We start from the raw sequence: 23,486 nt of genomic DNA on the forward strand, positions 1-23,486 counted from the left end.
TGCTATGTTCCATCTTTTCACAATACACGAGGGTCTTAAACTTCCCTTTGTTATTAACTGCTTGTTCTGTTCCGATCAGCAAGCCAACGCCGACGAAGTGTTCAAGCATTGCGGCAGTATACTCGTTTATAACGAATAGGTAAAACCAGCCAAACCGATCGAGTATCTCTTTCTCATCCCGCGTTTTCTCAACCAGTGTTGCTTAATGGCATGGGGGCAAAGTTTTGGCGCGATATGTCACATGGAGCGGATTATGATCACGCTTTATAGTGCTTTTCCATTATATATATTTTTCATTTAAAAAATTGTGTCCAAGATCGATTCCTGAATCATATCTGCATTGCCATCTCTTATTATAACTTGTCGTAATCGATCTTGAATTTCCATTTTAATGCAGTTAAAGGTCTTAAAACATGTCAAAACTAAGTCTTATCATGGTCAGTTGAAAAAAAATTTTTTCTGTACAGAAACCCGCCCTTTCCAGTATATCTCGTCGTAGTATGATGCCGTAAAAGAAAAGTGGGCTAACATTTTTGGCTCAGACATATATCACATTTTGTTTTGTGCCGTATTCTGATAACTCCTCCAGCAATCCGTTTGCTAAAAAGTATTGAGATTGCTATTCTTACAGAAAGGTAAGAAAAACGATATCTCGTTAATTTTTGTACTTATAAATATATATGTTTAATATCATAAAAGATCTGCAAATAAATGGCATCTCTCTGCCTAACATATAAGCACCAACTTTTCAAAAGGTTCTTAAAGACCAAAGTGCGAGTTAACATTATATGCAGTGATCTTGTAATCTATGCTTACGCTGTTCATACCACGTTTCCTTTCTTTATTACGCCGTCACGAGCTATTAGTTATGCCAAAGAGGATAATTAACGTTCTCGGAGCGTGCACGGTCCAACGCAGCTTCCGTGAAAGACGTGCAGAAGCTCAGATTCGAGGCCATTTTTCATCTTTTCCAAAGCCTCTGAATAGCCGGGAGATATATCAATAGACTACCCATGAAGGTCAAACAAGACCCTTGTAACTCTGTTAGCTTTACTAATAACCTTATGTGTATCATTCTTACAATCGATAGCAAGGCACCCATTCTGCAGTCAAGGAAACTTTCACATATTTACTTGAAAACAAAAACTAAATTCCTAGAACTAGCTCTTGATGAGAAATCCGCAACATTCTTCTCGAAGCAGAGAAAATAAATTTAAAAAAAAAGCATCGATGAAATTAAGACTGAGTGATAGAAAGGACATCTCGGCATGTTGATGTTAAAATATTGCTTTTGTTATCATACTGTATGATCAAAATGCAACAATTCCAGTATTTCCTATGGTATGAAATATAGCGGAGAGATTGAAGCGAAGCTTTCCTTTGAAGTTGAAATGTTGTCTTTGAAGTTATTTTTTTTAATAATATCTCTTCAATATTGATAGCATACATATTACAACAACTGTTGGTAGTAGGAAAACTAAAGGATGAACCTCTCAATAACCCGCGTAACCGACAAAATACTTTTGGAATACTTAAAATAAAATATAATTTTTGAATAAAATATCATTTTAAATTAGATATCATTTAAGATTAAATATCATTTTCAAATTAGATAATTTAAAAATAATTGATAGATAAGGTCTTATATTCAGACGAAAAATATGTTTTAGTAATGTAACTAAAGCTAGAAGATTGATAGCCTGCAGGAAAACAGTTTTCTCGTAGTGTTAAAAAAATTATATTATTTAATCGCCTGCACTTCTATGAGCACCTAAAAAAGTTCTGTCTTTTATATTGGGATGAGAGTTGTGTGTAACACGAATGTGCTGATAATCTCTTGTTACTCATTTATATTGATAAGTTGATAATACATTTTAAATTTCATAATACATTTTCTATGCTTGACATAGAGTTAATATCTTGACATCGGATTTCCCTGTTAATCTTAATGGCGTCATATTACACGTTCTGTCAATTCAGCAGGTAAGCTTACACACGGTTATTGAATATCGATATCTAACCCGAGACCCGAGATCGATAACTGAAAATGTAAGGAAACTGCGTCCACCAACAATAAATAACAGCACACGGGGGTTTGTTAATCGTTACTGTACTAACTTAACCTGGTAATGATTTGCGGTCAGTGTGGTTTCAGTGTTGTCGCATACACAGGTGACATAAGAACCGTGGACACTTGAGAATGTCGTGCTGATTTTATATATGTGATGCCAGGAGAGAAGGACGGCTGATAGTTAAAAACCTTGACTTAACAGTGTGCGGATATTCATGATGTAAAGCGAGAACAGTAGATAACTCAGGGGCGGAAAAGTGATTTTAAACCGATCGAAACTGTAAGAACCTGTGCTAGGGTTTCTGATTGAGACCAAGGTAAACAAACACTTTATACACATTTTGTATGGGTTGTTAAATGCCTTCATCGGTCCACTTGTGCTCATAGTTGTACCCTTGTATCGGCGGGGTTTTAATACGGGGGACGTGATAATTGTAAAACTACCGCAGCTTACGGATTTACTTAACCCCACTTTTTACAGTGAAGGTATTCGTATCACACCGCTATATCGATCGCATCAAAGAAAAAGTTAAACAGCGACACCATGAGGTACAGTTCATTAACGCGTGTGTTTCAACCTTTGTCATAACATTAGGGCTCCGAGTAAATAAATTGTTGACACGAGTAAGCTTGGAGGCCACTGTAAACACTTGTGATCTATAGGAGTTAGGCACCTCTGCCGAGAATGTGCTACTTCAACGGGCTTCCACCGTGGGCCTGTCACTCACCTTGACGTAAGTGACCAAATATTATATTACATCCCAGTTGTCGATTTCAGAGCAAATAGATCAGACTAGCTGGTGTTTAGCTGGATTAATAACCGGCTTCTATACAGTGTGCTTCAGTATACCAATACTGCCACGCTTATCGGGGCAAATGAGAAGAGACATTTGTAGAATTTGTCTTTTTTTTCTGTTGCGTATTATTTCTCCCATTTGATGTATCGCCAGTAGACACGTCAACATTATTTTTTTTTCAGAAGAAAAGTCCTTCAAAAGAAATAGTAAACCGGTTGTTAAGTTTGAGCGTCGAGATTTTCTTTACTATTTCCATCGCTCGGTGTCCAATGTAGCGACAAATGCCAAAAATGTATTCAGTATTAGAAAAAAGAGTTGTCGAGCTTAGCTCAGTTTTCTCAGCATGGAGAGAGCTTGTTGGCACCGTTGACAACCGGGAAGTCTTCAGTAACAATGCTGAGAACAACGAAACTATTTCGCTTTTAAAATTCCATTTTGAAGTGGCTCTTCAAAAGGTAGCGACGCATGGCGTGTTGGCGTAGATGAAGGTGACACTTTTGCCAGCGGTGGGGCAGGGAGCGTCTCTAAGCATGATATATTGGCTTGCAGCTGGTAACATTCAGAAAAATATATATACATGTATATTCTAGAAAAGATGTGCACCTCCATTAGGAAAGGAAGGACATGGTGTTAATGTGAAAACAAAAAATAAATATTCATGCATTTGTTTATGGAGTTCTTATTCCTTGAAGACGGGCATTAAAGCAAAAAGGATGGACGTTCAGTACATACACAGCCTGAAAAAAAAAACGCGATTTGGATATTAAAGTAAAAGTAAAAAAGGGATCATAATTGTTCAATTTGTCCGTAAATAAAGCGCGATATTTTGTATTGCTCGTGAAGTTTTAGACAGAAACACATCTTTATGAGACAGATTTTCCAAATATGTATGTCAAACTTTTCAAAACATTTTAGGGCATATAATAGTGTATGTGTATAAGTAATTATGCCAAAAGGACATAACATTTAATGCCAAGTGGTAACTGCGTTATGGACACGGCATGTTTGTTTGGTCGAGGGGACAATCCTGACATATCAAACACACTGTTGGCGTTGTATGTCAAATTGATCAATCACCCAAATTAAACGCTCACGTTGTTTGTTTGAAACAAGAGCCAAAAATGTGTCAAATAAATTGTGTCATTTATCAAGTCAAACTTGTCTCAAAGCGTATTCGAACGTGTATGAAAGCAAAGACGCTAACATGAATTGACAGCTGGTGATTGTTGTCTCCTGAGGTGACGCGCCATCAAAGGTATAACATGGCGGCTTGAAAGGAGAGATTTGTCAATGCCAAACTTTTTTGTTGTATTTTTGTGTTCAAGAGGAGTTTTGACAAGCCGCAATCGGCCATATTTTTGTCAGCTGAAACGATAATGACTCTAGTAAAACATAAAGCGCTCGGGAAGGCGCATTGCTTTCTTTGTTTTTCTGATCTGTCTTTCTCTTGAGAAAATAAAAATGGAAGGTGATTATCTTGCTTTTTGAACTCCCCTTTCAACCGAATCCTTAATTTATTTTACGAGTCGTCACCTGCGTATGTGAAGTGGCACTTCTCCATGCCATTGTTCCCCGCGTTCTTCTTAGACAGAACGCTCTCGTCACAATCTTTTTGACAAGGGTGTGTCAAGAACAGTTTAAGACTGACACAGAAATCACTTGAAGACAGGTAAAAAGTTCTTTTTTGGAAATGCCAAACCTTGAGTAGGAATGTCGATAATCGTCTTTGACGTGCTTACATCGACGACTAGCCTAGTTACGTGGAAAATGTTATGTGTGGAATCGCGTTTTTTTCATAGCGCGAAGTCAACGGTTACAGCATTTTCTCTAAATGTAGTCTCAGATCTGTTATTGCTCGTGTAAGCGTCCAAACGGATTAGTACGCATGAGAATTGAGTATTTGACTACGCTACACCTGTAGTTTATATTTAAGATTGAGAAAAACTTTCTCCGTGCCACAGCTTAAAAAAGAATTGCAAACTCCCGAGGCTTACCACTTGAAGACTAGCATTTGACATTGAATTGTGCGCTAATAACCTTCCTTTCTTTCTCGAGAGGTTCGAACTATGTCATTGTGTATAAGTTGGGGGTATGGCACATAGATTTTAGCGGTGACACATCCTTCACTTTGCATATTTAAACTACCGTTTTTGACAACTGTCAAGAAAACAGGGGGATTGTGAGAGCCGTGGAATACAATGCGGTTTGAAAGAATCACTTGGCACACTCATTTGTCCCATCTTTCTTCATTGGGGATTTATAGGTCTATTAAGATGAAAGAGTGACAATAATTTGGTGTCGCTCTCTCTCACACACCTGTGATTAGGACCTATGGACTTTCACCTGCCACTCCTATTGAGGAGAAAATTTACACTCAAGAAACCTCTCCATCGCGCGCAAAGTGGAGGTAATTCGTCCCCTACCAAGTTGTTATGTGAGCTCTCTGGCAGGTCGATTGTCAACACCTTAGTCTTGGAGGAGTAAGTGTCGCCCCACAAGTGTGAGATGGGAGAAATTAGGAAGGACACCCAGAGAGCGCGACAATCGCCAACAATTCCTCCCGTGAATTATTAACTAAACTGCAACTACTTGTGATGACATAATTATTACTTGGGGCAGGTGGGAGATCGATCAGGGAAAATGTGTAAAAATCACTTTGGTGTTTCTCTCCTTTATTTTTCTCAGCTCCAAATCCCCTAGTGTTTGTAAGCTCTCTGTGCTGATACCTGCTCTAATGGCAAAACTTTGATATCAGAATATTAAAGAAAGTGTCATGTTGAGGTTCTCTGGCCGGTCCTGCTGAGGGTTGGCTATCATTTCCCGCATATTGAACAGTAATTGCAGACGTTGAAGCATGTAATTGCCTCTAAGAGTCTGATAATTACGGAAGCACAGAAAAGTAGAATTAATTCTCTCTTTTACCGCTGACATACGGTGAAGTCCTTAACCCAGACCGTATGACAGCCCGACAATAAGATTGTCATTAAGTTGTCTGCAAACCTGTCAAAAGAAATAATAGCGGGGGCTCTATTAGCGCTCTGTTAACAAAAACAACTAACGGATTAGTGCCGCATTAGGAATGGTTGGGTAAATTACCAGGGCGGAGTCTGACCCGATGATCACCAGACTCCCATTACGCATCGCAGTATAATAAAAAAAATGTGTGACGGTCCCATCGACGCTGGTGTAACTGAAAATAAAATCCGTTACATTTCATATTTATCCGTTCTTAAATATCAGTGTGATTAGAGCCCCAACTTGCTGCGGTCGTTCAGCTCAAGCGGGGATAAAGCTCCTTTCACGCGCGGCCTCTCGCGCACAATAACCATCTTTTAGCGGAGTAAACAAAAATGAAGAAAATTGATAAAATCTTTCGCTCTGCATTCACACCACGCACTAAATACTATTATTCTGTGTTTACACAAAAGCTCTCATAAGGGAAATTTGTACCTATTTGTTGAATACCAAGAATGCACCTTCCATGTGACAAATGTTTCATTTTAGCAAAATGTATAAAATTGGAAAAGTTCTTCAACAACATTTTAAAATCGATATCCATTTTAAATGTCGTTTCAGGTGCTCCCAGAGCTTCCTCAAAACTGCAGGATTAAACAGAAGGTTGCCAGATTAAGGTGACGTCACGTTGTGTATTGTTATCCTAATTGGTGTATCATTGACTTGAGTGACGCGTGACGTCACCTGTCAATATACTTAATGAGTTGACAGATATGTGAAAGGTGCACAATGGAATGAAGGTGTGAGAGACGCATTGACAGCTAAGGTGGACTGGTGTTTAATTGGCCTCCTGCACTCCTGGGCAAAATCAGTGGACTGGCACAGATTCACATCAGACCCGTCTCTGCCTACGAACTGACAACACGTATGTGGAGAGCGCGGATCACTGGAACCCGGTACAACGAACACTACTGCGGGAGCCCACGTATTTACTTATGGAAGCACGGTAGCTGCTGCTGAACTACGCCGTCGATCCATTTATCCGAAGTAAGTGAATGTCACGACTTAATCCCCCCCATTCAGGAAACTAGCTAAGCCTCTTTGCTCGGTACAGTTTCTTCACAAACACGCTAGCCGGACTAGAAACGGGCTGCCAAAAGAAGAGGGAGGACTTGGTCGGCGGTTCTCACGAAGTCTGAAGGGGTCAGATTGAGGGAAATCAGCGGAAAATTTAACCAGCTCGTCTTCCACTACGCCAGCAACACGGAAAATAAAATCCAGTAAGTAAAAGTGCCAGTGCTTCCTTCTGCCTCTAGAGAGCACACTGTGTGTGTGTATATATATATACTGTTTGTTTGTCCATCGCACACGTTTTCCAATATGGACTGGGGACTAACATTGTGTGGTGTGGTATGGCTGACAGTTGCCCTCGTCTCACAGACTGTGTATGCTGGGGGTGGCGAGGAGAGAACTTGCCAGGAAATAACCATCCCTATGTGCAAGGGCATCGGATATAACTTCACGTACATGCCCAACCAGTTCAACCACGATTCACAAGAGGAGGCCGGACTTGAAGTTCATCAGTTTTGGCCTTTGGTAGAGATTCAGTGCTCACCGGACTTGAAGTTTTTCTTGTGTAGTATGTACGCGCCGATCTGTATAAAAAACTACAACAAGCCCCTACCGGTGTGTAGATCTGTATGTGAGAGGGCCAAGGCAGGCTGCGCACCGCTCATGAGACAATACGGCTTTGCATGGCCAGAAAGAATGAAATGTGAAGATCTTCCTGTTTTTGGGGACAAGGAAAACTTATGCATGGACTCAAACACAACAGAGAAAAGCACACAGACCCCCAAGCCCAAGAACACCGTAACCGAGCGCCCAGCACCCAAACCAACCAAGAGTATTGCCAGAGATTGCCGCTGTCGTTGCCGTGCACCAATGATTCACATTACCGACGACAGTAACACTTACTATAATCTTCTTACAACTGGAGGCAGCCCCAATTGTGCCATGAACTGCCATGGGGCCTACTTTAGCCAGGACGAAAAGACGTTCGCATCGTTTTGGATCGGATTATGGTCCATTCTTTGCTGTGTTTCCACTGCAATGACAGTTAGTACTTTCCTCATTGACATGGAGAGGTTTAAGTACCCTGAAAGACCCATTATATTCCTGAGCGCATGTTACCTGATGGTCAGCATAGGATATATAATTCGACTTATTATGGGACATGATGCTGTGGCTTGTGAAAAAAACGTGATAAGATATGAAACTACGGGACCGGCTGCTTGCACGGTCGTATTTTTGCTCATTTATTTCTTTGGAATGGCGTCGTCTATCTGGTGGGTCATCTTGTCCTTCACCTGGTTTTTATCCGCTGGACTAAAGTGGGGACAGGAAGCAATACAAAGTTACTCTCAATACTTTCACCTAGCCGCCTGGCTGATACCGTCAGTAAAGAGCATAGCTGTACTAGCCCTCTCTGCCGTGGATGGCGACCCAGTCGCTGGAATATGCTACGTCGGCAGCCAGAATCTTGACAATCTCCGCGGCTTCGTACTGGCACCGCTTTTCGCCTATCTCATCCTGGGGACAACCTTCCTTCTCGCTGGCTTTGTGTCTTTGTTCAGAATTCGAAGTGTCATCAAACAACAGGGTGGACAAAAAACTGACAAACTGGAAAAATTAATGATTCGTATAGGAGTGTTTTCAGTTCTATACACTGTCCCCGCAACTATTGTTATAGCATGCTATTTTTACGAACAGCATTTCAAAGAGCGCTGGGAGAGAGCGCATAACTGTCCATGTCATTCTGATAATGTTAAGCCTGACTATTCTGTGTATATGTTGAAATATTTCATGTGCTTAGTTGTGGGAATAACGTCGGGCTTTTGGATTTGGAGTGGAAAAACATTAGGAAGCTGGAAAAGATTTTATGCAAGACTGTTCAATAGGAATTCACAGACGGACCAATCACGGGCAAAATTTGTGAACGTTGGTTACGCGCAAAACAAGCAGTTACCCCTAAGTCATGTGTAGATCTGACAAGTGCGAAAGAGCTTATTTATTTAATCTTTTTACGGAACAGAGCCAAAGCTCTCCAGTTAAATACTCATAATGGTTCAATACACTGATCTTAAGGTTATTTAAGTCTTCAAAAGACAGCTTCGACGTCAACTTTATGTACTGAAAGTCTGCCTTCATCCCAAGACACTGAAAAAAGACGTTATCTTCATGTTCGTATAATGCAATAGAAAGTGCAATAATTATATAAAATAGGGTCGAAGGCAGATTTTAAGATATACAACGTATTGTCAATTAAGGCCGGTCTGACTGGTTTATTAAGCTTTGTTAATGAGGTGGGACATAGTTGTCCTACCTAGGTCCAATTAGAATGAATACAAATTGCTACGTGCTACAAACAGCTACTCTCCAGGTAGCTTATGTTAAGACCACCTGCGCTCATTGTTAGCGTCGCTACTCAGACTCTTTTGAAAGTTATCAACGAAATTTTTGTGCACAAATTGATGTTCTTGTCAAAATGTGATCTGACTATTTTGTAAAAAAAGTTCTGACCAATTTTAAGACATAATTTGACGACTGTTGATGACAATTTCATGTAAACATTGACAAGAAATAGGCCTTTGTTTTTTGTCCGTTGAAAATAGTGAAATATGAATTTAAACAAAGGCGTTGACCTAGCTCCATTGCTTCCACATTTAGTTGAGACGACCACGAAATTTATACTTTGACTTTCATCAATATAATAAACTGAGCAGTTAGGTCATGCCTGGTATTAGTGGGTATTAAAAATGAGCCCGCGGGCAAAGTTTGTTGATTCATACACAAAAGGTTGGTTAATAACCGGTGACACGGCAGTGTTTATTTGGCCACTATTTGCAAGCAAATGCTCTCGGCAAATACCAAGTTTAAATATATAAATATACGTGGTCTTTACTTGGCTATATTTGTGTAAGGTAGAGGTCGGTTTTTGATGGCAAGAGATACACTTAACTTGTACACATGCCAGTTTTCTTTGTTAACCGATTCATTTGTTATACGCACGGTGGCAGCACTTTTAACTGATTTTGTTATAAAAATCACTAGCATTGGTATTTCGTTTATTGTTGAATGGTTCTTCATTTGTGCTCTCTATGCTTCTTACAAATGTACGTTCTCATAGCTACACAGAGTCATTTTAGCAAGGTTAAAAATCAAATGTTCATGCAGTCACAGGTATTCTGTATTGTAATAGCAGTTGTAGTCTTTTTTGTATCTATGTTCATGAGGCCTAATGCGAAGCAGTATTGTTATAAATTAAATTTGTATTTTATCAACTAAATGCTGGCGTTGCGTTCTATACTTGCATTCTGTAATTTAATCACAGACAATGAGATAATCCAGAGGTTTAATAAGTGACGATATTTAATCAATGCTACTCTGGTCTCGAATGAATAATCGAATGAGGGGAAATTAGTGGGTAAATTCCAATAATACATGCCTGTCATATGAATTGACCACAGTCTTGGGTGACAGATGTCAGACAATATATCGCGGGTCAAAAATCTTGAAGCATATTCTCATTCTGGAGTTTGCTTGGAAAACTCGTTGGCAAGGATAAAAAAAAAATATGAGTAACAGGAAAAAAAGAGATGTTTGAAAACTGAATAGAACCCTCGGTTGATTCTTACAAGATTGGAAGCAAAATATGAATTAAAGACAAAATAATAAAGACCTTTTTAAGGAAGTCTCAGTGGAGTGAATAATCAGAAATATTGAATATCTCTATTATGGACTTAACTTGGTTTTAATTAATTCGTTAATTATTCAAGAAAATGATATAATGCATTATGAAAAAGACCGTCATAAAGATATTTTCACAGATGAAAATGATAAGATAGAATGAAAAATAGTTATCTAAATATTACATTAAAACAACAAAAAAAGAATGAGTGCTATGAAATAATGGATATTCCGTTAATTAATTCAATAAATCTTTCAGGGAAATGACGGTCTGACTGGCAGGATTTCAATCTCGCGTCAGCGAAATAAAATTATCTGTTCATTTCCTCCATCTGCCGGCACATCAGCGTGTACCTGACAGACTTGAAAATTTGGGGGTCAATTTGTGCTCCAGTGGCACTGTCAAGTACACCACAGTCGCGCCCAATTAGTCCAGGTTATTGTTTGCTGCATTGTCCTCGCATAGCTGGGGACCCGGCGCTAGGCGAGCCTGCTTACTAGACGCCGTTGAAAGCCCCCACATGGGTGCATGGCATTTAATCTGTAGGTAGCTCAAGCTGGCTTCCACAGGTATTGTTCCTGAGCACCAGCTTCTCTGCTCTAATTACTACTAAACTGCGACCTTATTGTGTGAGTGAAAATCTTTGGACAAAAGTCTGTTTGCTTTTGCAATCCCTGCTATTGAAATTGTGTATTTACTAAAAGTATTGGACAACCGCGAGAAAGTGTTGAAATACTACCTGCGTTACGTTCGTTGTAATGGGGTACAATTTCTCTGAGTTCCAAAATATTAAACGGGCAGTAAGTCCGTGGCATCTTCACTGACAGGTCAGCCCTCAGTGGTGTACTTGAACGTTTACTTGGAGGAGACGTTTATCTGATTTTGCTAAAGACTTAAACGAGGGAGGCGGAGCTCCACTGAGGCGTGTAATGAGACCCCTATCAACACACGTGCTCGCCGTGATGAAGTCTTTCAATAACTGCGCTACCTGTATGGTGGAGCGCCGCATACATACAGCCGTTTTCTCGTATACACATGATGTCTAACCTTTTCCTTTATTAAAGGTCAAAATTCAACAAATACAGAAATATCATGTCAGATTATTAGATTGTTCAATGTAACGGAGGAGAGGATTAATTTCGGTTGTTAGAGAGCTATTTTAATATATATGAGAACATTATTAATAAAGAGTTCCTATTTCAAATACTAGTTCCCACAAAATAACAAAAACTCTTCGAAATGCCACGATTTGGGGAAGTAATCCCTGAACAGTTGAACAGACACTTCACACGTCTGTTAAATCAGAATACGATTAATCATCACCCACTCGACGAAGAAAAAAGAAGGGTTCTTCGTCTGCCAACATTCTATAACTGTTCATAAAAACTAGGTTGTCCGATTTTTTTCTCATAATCGATTAAGCCTCTCTTAATCTATATATATACAACAGGCTAGGACACATATCAAATATGTTGGTATATTTGGTGTCCTAGTTTCAAGCTAAGATCTAATAAACAGTTTATTAACTGTTTATTAGATCTTAGTTTCAAGTGATTCCATTTCTGTTTACAAAAGTTCTCTCTAGGCAAGCCAAGAGCAAAACAAAAAATCAGCGGGAAGCTCTTAAAGGTGACAATTATTTGTGCTTCACTAAAGACTTCATTTGCTTCGCTCCTCCTCTTCTGATAAAGATCGTTAATGGTTGATTATAATTTGTCCTTAATTTGTGCCTGAAGCCATGTAACCTGAAGTTGCTAGCAAAGCTGATCGTGGCATCTTGAAAAACTTTTGCTGGTTTTCTTGACGCAAGCAAAGCACGTGAATCAAGGGACGAATCCATGTAATTAGCTTTATTTAAACATCAGTTCTTTTGTATGCGATAAAATAAGATAAATTGTCACAATTATTACAGAACAATTTTCTGCTGTAATAATAAATTGGACATAGTAAAAATATGACACGGTAACTCAAGTAAATGAGATTTATTGTAGCACTTTTTTGAAACCAAAATCGAAGAACTGAAGTTTTTCATAAATTGCAAGACTTTAAAGCGATCATTACCACTTAACATAACAAAACTTTCGAAGCTGTTTATATACCTGCGTGAAAGCTTGTGGAGAAAAATACCTTCGTTTTTTTCTCATTTTTCAATTTATCATACCTATTCAAAAGGAAGTCAAACACTTTAAGGAACGTTAATTAAAATACTTTAATAGAAATATTTGGGAACCGTTAAATAAGTAATATCAATTTATTTCTAATGTGTATGTATAATATAGGAGTGAAAATATTGAAGCATAGATTAGGATGACAAATATAAAATGTAAGAAATCAGGTTTTCACTTAAACAGCAACATCTACCCGAAGTGATGTGGCATTCCCCTCAAAGCTTACCACACAAGGAGAGGCTCTTCATGATACTTAACCTAGCCATCATAATTCTTCGACAATGTTTCAAAACAAACACGGAAATAATTTTAACACCGTTTATTAAGCAAAACGAAAAAATTACATACTGTAAGCATGCCCTGACAACCCATTAAATCCGATACTTTTCTTTTTATAAATTAAACAAAAAGCTATCCGAAAAAATCTAATAACCTATTCTTCATTATCTCTCCAATGTGCATATAGCTCATAATACCGCCAAGTTCCTAAGGCGAAGGAACAGCAGGGGAACGTTTTTAATAGTCTGTGGGATGGACAGTAGGAGTGAAAAAAAAAATACGGTCTGGATATATTCCAATCGGACTAGGAGTTACTAACAATATCTGAAGTTTAGTCTGAAGATGGCCTTTCGATGCCGAACATACAATGCTGCAGAGGCGAGTTTCATACCGCGACCAATACAATGCGATGATATATCGAGAACAACTACTGCAGTTTGATAATCGACTCAACTTTAACCTGGTTCTTCTGCGGCAGTTGAAAATGAATCGACTGGGGATTCTATCATAGACTTTCACGTGTCACTGCAGCATGTAAAGCCAATCAATGCACGTTACACCTTTACACAATTAATGTTTATTTTTGAATCACTCTCATGATGGAGATTGACAAACTTCACTCGAAACGGTAAAATAGAATTCTAAATCTTCAAAAACAGATTTATCAACCGTACTTTCATCCAGTTTCCAAAGGATATGTCTCACCGCAAGGTGAACAAGGGAAAATTGATGAAATTTTCAGGGAAATTAATGTTTGCTGTAATAAAGGTCGAATGCGCATCGCATATTTTTCATCTTTAAGTTTAAAGCAAAGAGAATAATCATGCTACAATTTTCTCAATCACCTGCCTTTAAAGTGCTAGTCAAAGCAAGCAACCGAATTTTTCTTCAAAGACAAAACAAATACCAGTCAAAATGTTAAACACTGGTTACTGTTGGTATATAATTATATTTTGCAGCGCTGTATTTCCCAGAGAACACCACATTATCAAGTGATAAATATAACTCATTAATGTCTCTGATCTGTATTTATGTTAACTCATTTCCCTCTGATCACAGTGAGTGCGGGTGGGTCACTTGCATACCAACTTCTGTGGCCATATATGTATTATTCAAGAACATAAGCAAAATATTCTTCAGTAAAATAATTCACCTTGCTCTACCAAAAAGAAGCAGGCAAAATTTTCTTTGAACGTCATTAGGATTACATAATTTGATTTTCTATGTTGTACATGTAACCATAAGTGTCAATCATGCCTGGCTTTTCAAGAAAGCTCGAATGTTTTCAGCGTCCCTCTCCAGCATTGCGGCGTTCAGTCGGATGTTTTCACAAGACTGCTGTATTGTACGTTCTGCAGCCGGGGCTGGGTGCTCCTTAAAGAAAGCCTGGTGAGAAAAGAAGACACTGTTTGTCACATGAACCTTTCCAGAAAAAAATGACTATGCAAAACAAGAACTTTTGAATTTAAAATATTCATAATTAAAACAACTGAATACTTATTATCTTTTAATTTAGCAATAAAGAAGCCTTTTCATGTATATCAAATTTTGTTTAAAAGTAATTTTCAATTCATCCCAAACCTCAATCTCCTTCGCTTTTTCTTCAGAGGCAAACTTCTCTGTGCTAAACTAAAAAGAGAAAAAAAAACCAAGGTCACCATTGTATCACTGTAAGGTCAACTCTAAAAGGTCAACAGTAACATGTTGAGGACAACATTGTGTCCATCTTAGCCCATGTCATGGAATTAATACTGCAGTTCTTGCAAATAAAATTGTCCTTCTTAAACATATTTCACTTTATTAGTTTGGTTTGAGATTAAACCTTGTCTTACTAAAATTTCTTCTCATAAAGTCATGCAAATGAATTCAGCATGGACACTACACCAATCTTCTCTTTGAACAACAAGCCTACATTCCTGGCATGATATTTACCATGATAAGTCTTGCCAGTAGGAAACCCCGTCCATAGCGTTCATAGAGGACATCCCACTTGTCCTTCAGGAATGTCCAGACCAGTTCGCGACCCTCAACTGTCCCTGTTGCGCCACCTACAACAAAAACTGTGTCCTGGGAACGCACTTCTTCCTATAATACAAAAAAATATATATATTTAATTCAATGTCTGTATGTTACACCCTGCCACCGCAAAGTGATGGTTTTACAAAAACTTACTTGTCTCAGAAAATTTTCTAGATAAAATGCAAAACCTGGTCATAATGTGGCATAATTTAAAATGTTATTGTACTTAAATCGAATACAATTACCTAAATTTCTGTATTTTGTACAGAGGATGATGTAATCAGCATTACAATTTATCTTTTGGAAGTGTTAAGAAGTGTGGGTGGGGTAGTTCCTTACCGACATTGCAAACTCCAGCACTCTCTTGATAAGATGGTCTTGCTTCACTGCTCCCAGGTTTCTCATGATACGCACTTTCTCTTCATGTAAGTCTGCAGCTCGAAACAACTATAATATCACAGCAAACAGGATTAAAATTCAAACTCAAAATAAGCTGATAAAAACTGAACTATTTAATTCAAATATCTATTCTATTTTTAACACCATTCTGAAAAAAGTTTGAAATATAGTCTTACTGTTTACCTGCACAAGTGACAAATTTTGTCATAAAAAAAAAAACCTACCTTGAGTAATTGTTCAAATACTTTATCATCTCCATGCTTTAACACCACAGTATAAGTCTGAAAAAGAATTATCATCATTTAAAAGTTCAACAAGATACTAACCACTAAATCACGTACCGACCGTCAGATTTTAGTCCTCTTAAGTGTCGAGTATTCATTGTAAGAATAAAAAAACCTTCTAAGTTTGTCACATATGCCCCTCTGAAAAAATTCCTAAACATGGTGCAACATTCTTTATGCCAAAGAAAAAAATATATACATACTGGTCCTCTTAGGTCAGCAGGAAGTATAGTGCTGCCCTCTGCATGTGCCTGAAATCTTTTCCTCGCCTCTGCCACTGTTGCCTCATGACCATAAGTACCCAATCTGCCCAATACCAGACCACGCAACATGGCATCTAAGTGACCTATAGGAGGGAACATGGCATTTAATATAATAATAAGCAGTACAAGCAACCATCTCATCCTATTTTTATATGAATACGAAATGGGATTACAATTCTTTTGGCAAATATCTGGAGATATGAATTACACTGTGTGACTGTAGGTAGAAGAACATATATATTTTCTTTTTAGTGATGGTAGGGAATAGACGGAATTTCATTTATATATCAAAATGATTTATATATATATATCAATTATCTAATTTATGTTTTTTACTAACTCTCTTTTGGTTTGGGATCCCAACCAAGTTTCTGTGCAATCTTATCAAACAGCTTGCACCCAAATGCTTTGAAGGAGTCGAAGAAATCCGTGTACTGCAAAGGAACGGCCATGTTGGCCAGGTTGGTGGCCAGGTCGGACCACACTGTGTAGTTGTCTTCTGTTTCAAATGCTGGCAGGACTTTGAAGACATCCACAGCAGATATGGTCCCAGCCATGGCCTACAAATAGAAAAGTTTGAAAAATATGAGTTATTTAAGAAGATTATCACAGTAATCACCAGTAGGGCAAATAGTCTGTTGCACTGTTTAATACATACACTCTAGCATTACTTATGTATTCTAATCAAGTCTCAAGAGCATTAATTCCTTGAATCATTTTGCTATGGATGTGAACACATTAAAAAGCACAACAACTTGTGAAAACCTTAAAGTTCTGATATGTCAAAAACTTTCAAGGGATATTATTACCAGTGCAAAGAGATCATTCTGCAATCCGAGTCTGTCTCTGGGTGAAAGTGCATGACTCCTGATCCCAGGGAGTAGTGCCTCCAACATAGTGGTGGAATACTGGGTACGGTAGAATGCCACAGAGCCTGGGTTCACCTGGGGAGAGGAACAGATACACACCCATTTCAAACAATAATACTGAAGAGTACATAAGCCTACCAAATACACTCTGTACGTGGCCTAAGCACTGGGCCCAAATGGCAGCACATTTGATGCTGTGCCTGTAAAATTTTGAATGCTTGTTTAGTTATTGGTTGCTATATCTGCTTCGGGCCAGCTATTCCTAGACCCCGTAGGCCCACGCAGCACAACAGATTGTTGAAACAGAACTGAAACAGATGGGAGTAGGAAGAGGAAACCCTCCTCATCTTGCCTGTGGAGAGGAATGTTGAAAGACTGCTGTGGTTGCTGGTACAAAAGGCAGCAGGTGTGATAGGTGTGAATTATAGATAACTAGTAGAGAAAATAATCATATACCCAGTATCTTGGCCCAATTGCACAGTAAAGTTCCAACCACATGTCCCTTTCTGGTGAAGAGGACTATGTAATCTAGTTTGTTTAGGCTAATGGATGGCCTTCATTCTCTTAGACAAAGTTTTGTTGACATATGCTGATCTTCTATAGATATAAAAAATACTGACACAAAGACAGCAGATGGTCCTCACCTTAACCCAGTCTTCAGGCTTCACATTCTCAAGGACCACAGTGGCAGATTTTTCTTCTAGTAACAAAATTTTGACAGGAATGCTGGGGCTGCTGGCAGTACAAATTTTCACTGGAACTTTCCACAGTGATGAATCATTGGCTGAAACAGGGAGTCATATTAGGTGTATTCTAAAGTAGTACCAAAAACATAAAGAAATGTTTGTTTACATCTTAAATTCTAACTTCAAAATTTAGGGAAGAAAAATCTTTGAATTACAACTTGATAAAACAGAAAAGCTATAGTGTCAGCTTGTTCTAATTTTAAGTAATATCCCCAGCTGCGTAGAGATATGGACTGACAACAATACAATTAAAAACACCAAGATGAACACCAAAAAATAAATAAATAAATAAATAAATAAATAAATAAATAAATCCAAAATAATCATTTCTGATATAGATTAATTTTCATAGTATTTGTATGTTGACTACTTACCATCGCCTTTTCCATCAGCACAGAACTTCTCCTGTGTAATGGTCAGAACCCGGTTGCTGCCTTCCTGTTTGTCTGATACCTGAAATACCACAGTACTGGTTGCAGTATACTTACTATGTTAAACATGGAGAATTACTAAAAAAAGAAAACTGGGGGATATACCAGCAAAAATAACACAGTTAAATTATGTAAGTGATTTTGCTCCATGACACTCAGGCCTATGGCTGGACAGGAGTGGGTAGGTAGTGTGATGCAATTTTTCAAGTTGGGTGAATTTTGGGGGTAAAAAAGTCCACTTCTTTAGAAAAGACCCCACTTGAAATTGCTAGCTACAGACATAGCTTACTTTAAGTACAGGGAATCCCATTTGTTTAGTCCAGGTGTTCATGATGGCTGCCACAGGTTTTCCACTAGCTTGCTCCAGCGAGGCCCACAAGTCCTCAGTGAATGTGTTCTTGTGAGAAAATTTGGTAAGATAGTCACTAAGACCTTTCTTGAAACTCTGACAAATGAAGAAAAGAATGAATTATTTAAAGAAATAAACTTCATTCCAGACAATGTAGTACATTATCTATAATCCGTTATAAGAAATCAGCTTATAAAACGCTTTGCACAATGTTTCATTAAAAACATGCTTGTTGTTATTCTTCCCTAGGTAAGAGAGAAAAAAATTCAACTGAATGCTCTCCTAAACCAAACCATACCTCATCGCCAATATAATCGTGCAGCATGCGTATGACACTGGCTCCCTTGCTGTATGATATGGCATCAAATATTTCATCTATCTCACTGGGATGGCCAACAGGCACCTGGAATATTGAAGGGATTATACAGATCACGGTCAACTTATATGAATGAAAACCTAATAATGGTTGCCCTTTGCAGGCATAACAAATAGAAAACTACAGGCCTCACAGAATATTGTAAAACTTCACAACATCTGCTCATTAAACCACATTGCATTATTTGATAAGGGACTAAACGCACTGCCAATTAAATGGAATATCAAACATCCACAGATTACCGAGTTATCTTGGTCAAAGTTTTCACTAAATACATAAGTACAGTATATATTAAGACCTTTAAATTTTCAGTTCAATTCTTTTGTGTGATTTAGATGACTACCTCAATTGCATGGCTGTTCTTGAGAGCATCCAGCTCCAGAGCCCTCGTGAAATCCGTGGAAGCAAACTGGTTCCAGATGTCGTACTCTGGGAAACAGTGGTCTACGCACAGATACTCAATGAATGATGCAAATCCCTCATTCAGCCACAGGTGCGTCCACCATTCCTAGTGATAACAGAAAACATTGTCCTTATCTTTGGAAATCACATAATAAAATGCTTGCATATACGAATGCAACCCACACTGGTAGCAGTCAAAAAATGCCAAGAGCTGGCTATCACACTAAATGAGAAAATCTATTATGCAGCTTTTAGCTCATGCCACCAATGCACTAACTCCTATCCTATAAGCAATATTATCAAATGTTTTAAAGAGGAAACAAAGCTAATCTACAACTTTAAAAAAAGGGTTACCATAGTAACTAGGTTTCCAAACCACTGATGTGCCAGCTCATGTCCTACGACCAGGGCTACCCATTGTTTGGCCGAGGACGAGGAGTTCTCGGGGTCTACAAGAAGTGCTGTTTCTCGGTAGGTGACAAGGCCCCAGTTTTCCATGGCCCCTAGATTGGGAAAGTGGAAGAGAGAATTATATACGCTTTGTTATACATATACTGAACAAAATGCAAATGATGATATAAATGCGACTATTTAATGTGCAATGTGCAACACATCATATCACCATGCAGACACATCCAAGATGGAAGTTCATTCACGAGCTCTATCTAATCAATGCTTTTTTTTTCAAAAATATGAAGCGTAAATCTCCTAGTAACAAAAAATTGTTGTCAAAGTTGCCAGGAGATTACTGCCTTGATTTCTACAATTTCATCTTGATTTCTACCATTTCGTCTTTTCTGATGTTTTACTGATATGATTAGTACCTGCAGCAAAATCTGCAATGGCAATAAGGTCCATCTTGGGGAGTGGGTAAGGTATTTTGAAATAGTCCTTGTAGAAAGGTAGTGTCTTCGTGGCAACCTGTAACAACAGTAACACACGTCATTTACAACACAGATAGAGAGGACTACAGTTGTACCAACTGTGCACAACATGCTAAGCACACTTCATCTGTCTACAGACAAGAGAGATTTAAAACCAGACGTCAGCCTAGAACACACCACCAGACCAGGGTTAAGAACAGGATGACAAGTGTCTCCAGTAGTGGATTGTCTGATGATGCCTTTTAGGCAGATATCCAGTCAAAGTTGATCCAGGTGTGCGTGCAGTGATGAGTACATGTACACACCACCAACTTAGGACATACCTAAGGCAAAGTCAGGTATGGCAATCAGGTCAATTTTGGGCAGTGGATATCCAAGCTTGAAATAATTCTTGTAGAAAGGAAGAGTTTTGCAGGAAACCTGGAATTCAAGATCAGTTGGAAATTCTGTTAAGGATCTGCATATCCTGTTCTGGAACATGGAGACTGAAAATTGATCAAAGTCTTATGGAGTTTAACTTCAAAACTGCAGTTGTATTGATGAGGATTCAAGCTATGTTACGAGGTAATAGGTAGAGAAACCTACAGTTGCGTAAAAGAATGAGAAACAGTGAAAATTTGATAATCAAAATTAGATTTTTCCCAATTTAACAGAGGAACTCAATGCACAATTTGAAGCCTCATCTCATTCCTGCATACAATCCAACTTGAAACCATTTAAACACGATAATTAACAATCAGTCATTATAAAAACAATTTACCATTTTTCTTAGTGCATTATTTAAAACTATGCCTCTATCTTCATCTCTTTAAAAATTCAAGTTATTAAGGCCTGTAGACAGAAATTTCATAGAGGGTTATTTCTCTGAAAAAGTGGGGGGGACGATGAGCATTTCCAAGAAGTTGAACTCCCAAGTTTTGTTCCGAAGAAGTGGACCTTATACCTCTCCCCATCTTGAATCCACCCCTCACCCCTGTCTAAGGGCCTGTATTATTTCATGGAATGGGCAACAATGTGTACCTCCAAGGCAAACTGTCCCTGTTCCTTCTTTCCCAGAGGAGTGTACACCCGGACCAAGACATTGTCAGCATCCTTGGCCTCCACATAGTCAAACTCTCCCACAACAAACGCCAGCAGGTAGGTAGACATCACAGGTGTGCGGCCATACTTTAAAACCTTCAGGTTGGAATCGGATTCCAAAGCAGTCTCAGATTCGACTGGCTGAAATGATATTTCATGCAGATTCGAATCACAGGTCATGTTTGAGAGAAGGATTGCGACACAGCTTGAATGATATCCCTAATATATGAAAATTAATACCACATTGAATATTTCTGATTTCTTTTTCAAATTGCACATATTTTTACTTTAAAGATTTAGCACATGTGAAGAGCTGTTCTGAGTCAAGCAATAGTATTTGATCACTCACCATATTTGAGAGAGCCACCCTGTCCTTGGGGACGACCAGAGTGACATCAAATGTAGCCTTCACTGCTGGCTCATCCCAACATGGAAAAGCACGCCTGGCATCTGTTGCCTACACAGAAAATACAGACTTTTTATTATGGTGCAAATATACTACAGCAAATACTCATTAATTATATTAAATCTACAACCATCCTTCTTCTTATCACTTCCATGAATAAATAACATGGCAATAAAAGCCAACTATAATAAAAAATAAAAAAAATCAAACAAGAAATAAACTGTGAGAATAATTTAGAAGATAAATACAAAAACTTTTTTTCCACACAGCAGAAACAAACTTTTCTCTTTATCTCCAAGTACCATCAACACATTTTACTTGTGTCAGCACCTTATTCAGTGTAAGTAATATAACCTTACCTCAAACTGTGTGACTGCCCCATGCCTTGTCTCTCCATTGGGATGGGTATATTTACTGCGATAAAATCCTCGCATTTTATCATTTAAAATACCAGTGAAGCTGAAATGAAGTTTTCCGGGCCCAACCTGCAAAACAGAATTTAGTATTATTAAAGGTATTGTCCGAATTTTTACCCCTGAAACCAAAAGATACTGGAATAAAAAAAAAAAAAAAAAAAAAAAAAAAAAATATATATATATATATATATATATATATATATATATATATATATATATATATATATATATTTCAATGACTTGGAAGTCAAAGCATAAACATTTTTTAATTCTCAGAAAATCTCTGATCTTCTAATAAACACTTCTAAAGTAATCATAACATATATAAAAAAAACAAGCAGAAAAAATGGAATCATACCTGTAGTTGTTTAGGAAATGTTAAGGATAAAATTTCCTCTTCTTCTGAGTAAGCAATCTGAACATCAGTTACATCTGCAAATAATATTTGTAAAATCATTTAGAAACTTAACAAACAAAATAACAAAATGAAATGCTTTAATTGGCCTTGGGACTTGGACATAGTGTATAACAAATAAAACATTTACTAGGGAAGGTTTTTCAGGAGATAACATAGAAATATCAGTATGTAAATTGCAAAACTAATCTATTTGTATAGCAGAGATATTTAACAAATTAATTATAAAATAAAATTTAGGGAAAAAATTAAAAATCCAGGACCGTATCTAGGGGATCACTTTAATCACCCTTTTAGTAAGGATAAACATCTGGTATGGGTAAAATTTGAATGAGGTTCTTCAGTAAAAAAAAGTCCACTTTTTTAAATAAAAGCAATCCCTCTTTGAAATTGCTGGCTACGAACTGATGTTCATGAAAACATTGCATGTGTAAGATCTGCTGGGGGCATACTGCATCAGTACCAAACAATAAACAGTCAGTATATTTAGAAAATGATATATTACCTCCTTCCTTTCCATTATATTTCACTTCCTGGACTTTGATTTCAGCAGAATTGAGCTTGATAACATTTGTTGGATTGCATATCTGAAAGTGAAAGTGGTACTTGTTTTCAATATGGTTAAACAGATTTTAGTAATAACACCATATAAACAGGCACCTAGTTGGACCCTAGTCTGTCCTGCTGTCGCCAAAGCATTTAATTTGCAAAATCGCTTTGTCACAAATGAGGTTTACGTAATTTGTTCTCAAGTAAATTTTCATTCATTTTATTTGTCAGATATGATGATTCATCAAATTACCTCCAAACTTATGTCCTCCGTCCCTGTGAATGTGAAAGCTTCAAGGTTGGGCTGTAGACGCAAATCATAGTTCACTGGCTTTACATTCGTTGGTAGACGTTCAAACGCTTTTTTCTCCATATCTTCTATTGAGCGCGCGCCTTTTAAAGGGACAGCGGAACAAGCAAACCTGCGGCGAGCGACACTGACTACAAAAAATGGCCGACTGCTGTGAGACGGACGGAGAGTGTTTTGTTGACAAACAATGAACCTGCAGGGATTTATCGATCGAAGTGCTACGAATGCTGCTTTAATGGTAAGCAACATTCAAACACTCAGTTGTCAAATG

General features: G+C 38.0%; 2 protein-coding genes across 3 annotated transcripts; one reads left to right on the forward strand and one right to left on the reverse strand.

The window, feature by feature from the left end:
• Window positions 1-6,449: 6,449 nt before the first annotated feature.
• Window positions 6,450-10,168, forward strand: LOC106182027 (frizzled-5). Its single transcript, XM_013566654.3, has one exon. The coding sequence runs from the start codon at window positions 7,204-7,206 to the stop codon at window positions 8,863-8,865; it is 1,662 nt and encodes a 553-aa protein (XP_013422108.1). The 5' UTR covers window positions 6,450-7,203; the 3' UTR covers window positions 8,866-10,168.
• A 3,778-nt stretch (window positions 10,169-13,946) lies between these two features.
• LOC106171262 (puromycin-sensitive aminopeptidase) lies at window positions 13,947-23,464 on the reverse strand. Of its 2 annotated transcripts, none has more exons than XM_087005942.1 (21): window positions 23,159-23,464; window positions 22,862-22,943; window positions 22,300-22,373; window positions 21,885-22,010; window positions 21,469-21,576; window positions 21,060-21,260; window positions 19,980-20,076; window positions 19,510-19,658; window positions 19,097-19,261; window positions 18,676-18,780; window positions 18,318-18,473; window positions 17,972-18,050; window positions 17,496-17,635; window positions 16,792-16,926; window positions 16,323-16,542; window positions 15,923-16,065; window positions 15,660-15,716; window positions 15,376-15,483; window positions 14,950-15,102; window positions 14,599-14,646; window positions 13,947-14,403 (listed from the first exon to the last, which is right to left on the reverse strand). In XM_087005942.1, exons 1-21 carry the CDS (start codon window positions 23,462-23,464, stop codon window positions 14,269-14,271), a joined length of 2,787 nt encoding a protein of 928 aa, XP_086862068.1. In that variant the 3' UTR covers window positions 13,947-14,268. The 2 variants fall into 2 exon arrangements, with proteins under 2 accessions (XP_086862068.1, XP_086862069.1); XM_087005943.1 differs by lacking the exon at window positions 19,980-20,076 and adding an exon at window positions 20,363-20,459.
• Window positions 23,465-23,486: the final 22 nt, after the last annotated feature.

This window comes from Lingula anatina, chromosome 2, assembly GCF_051362555.1.
Source record: "Lingula anatina isolate TDL-2025a chromosome 2, LinAna3.0, whole genome shotgun sequence".
Taxonomy (NCBI): Eukaryota; Metazoa; Brachiopoda; class Lingulata; order Lingulida; family Lingulidae; genus Lingula; species Lingula anatina.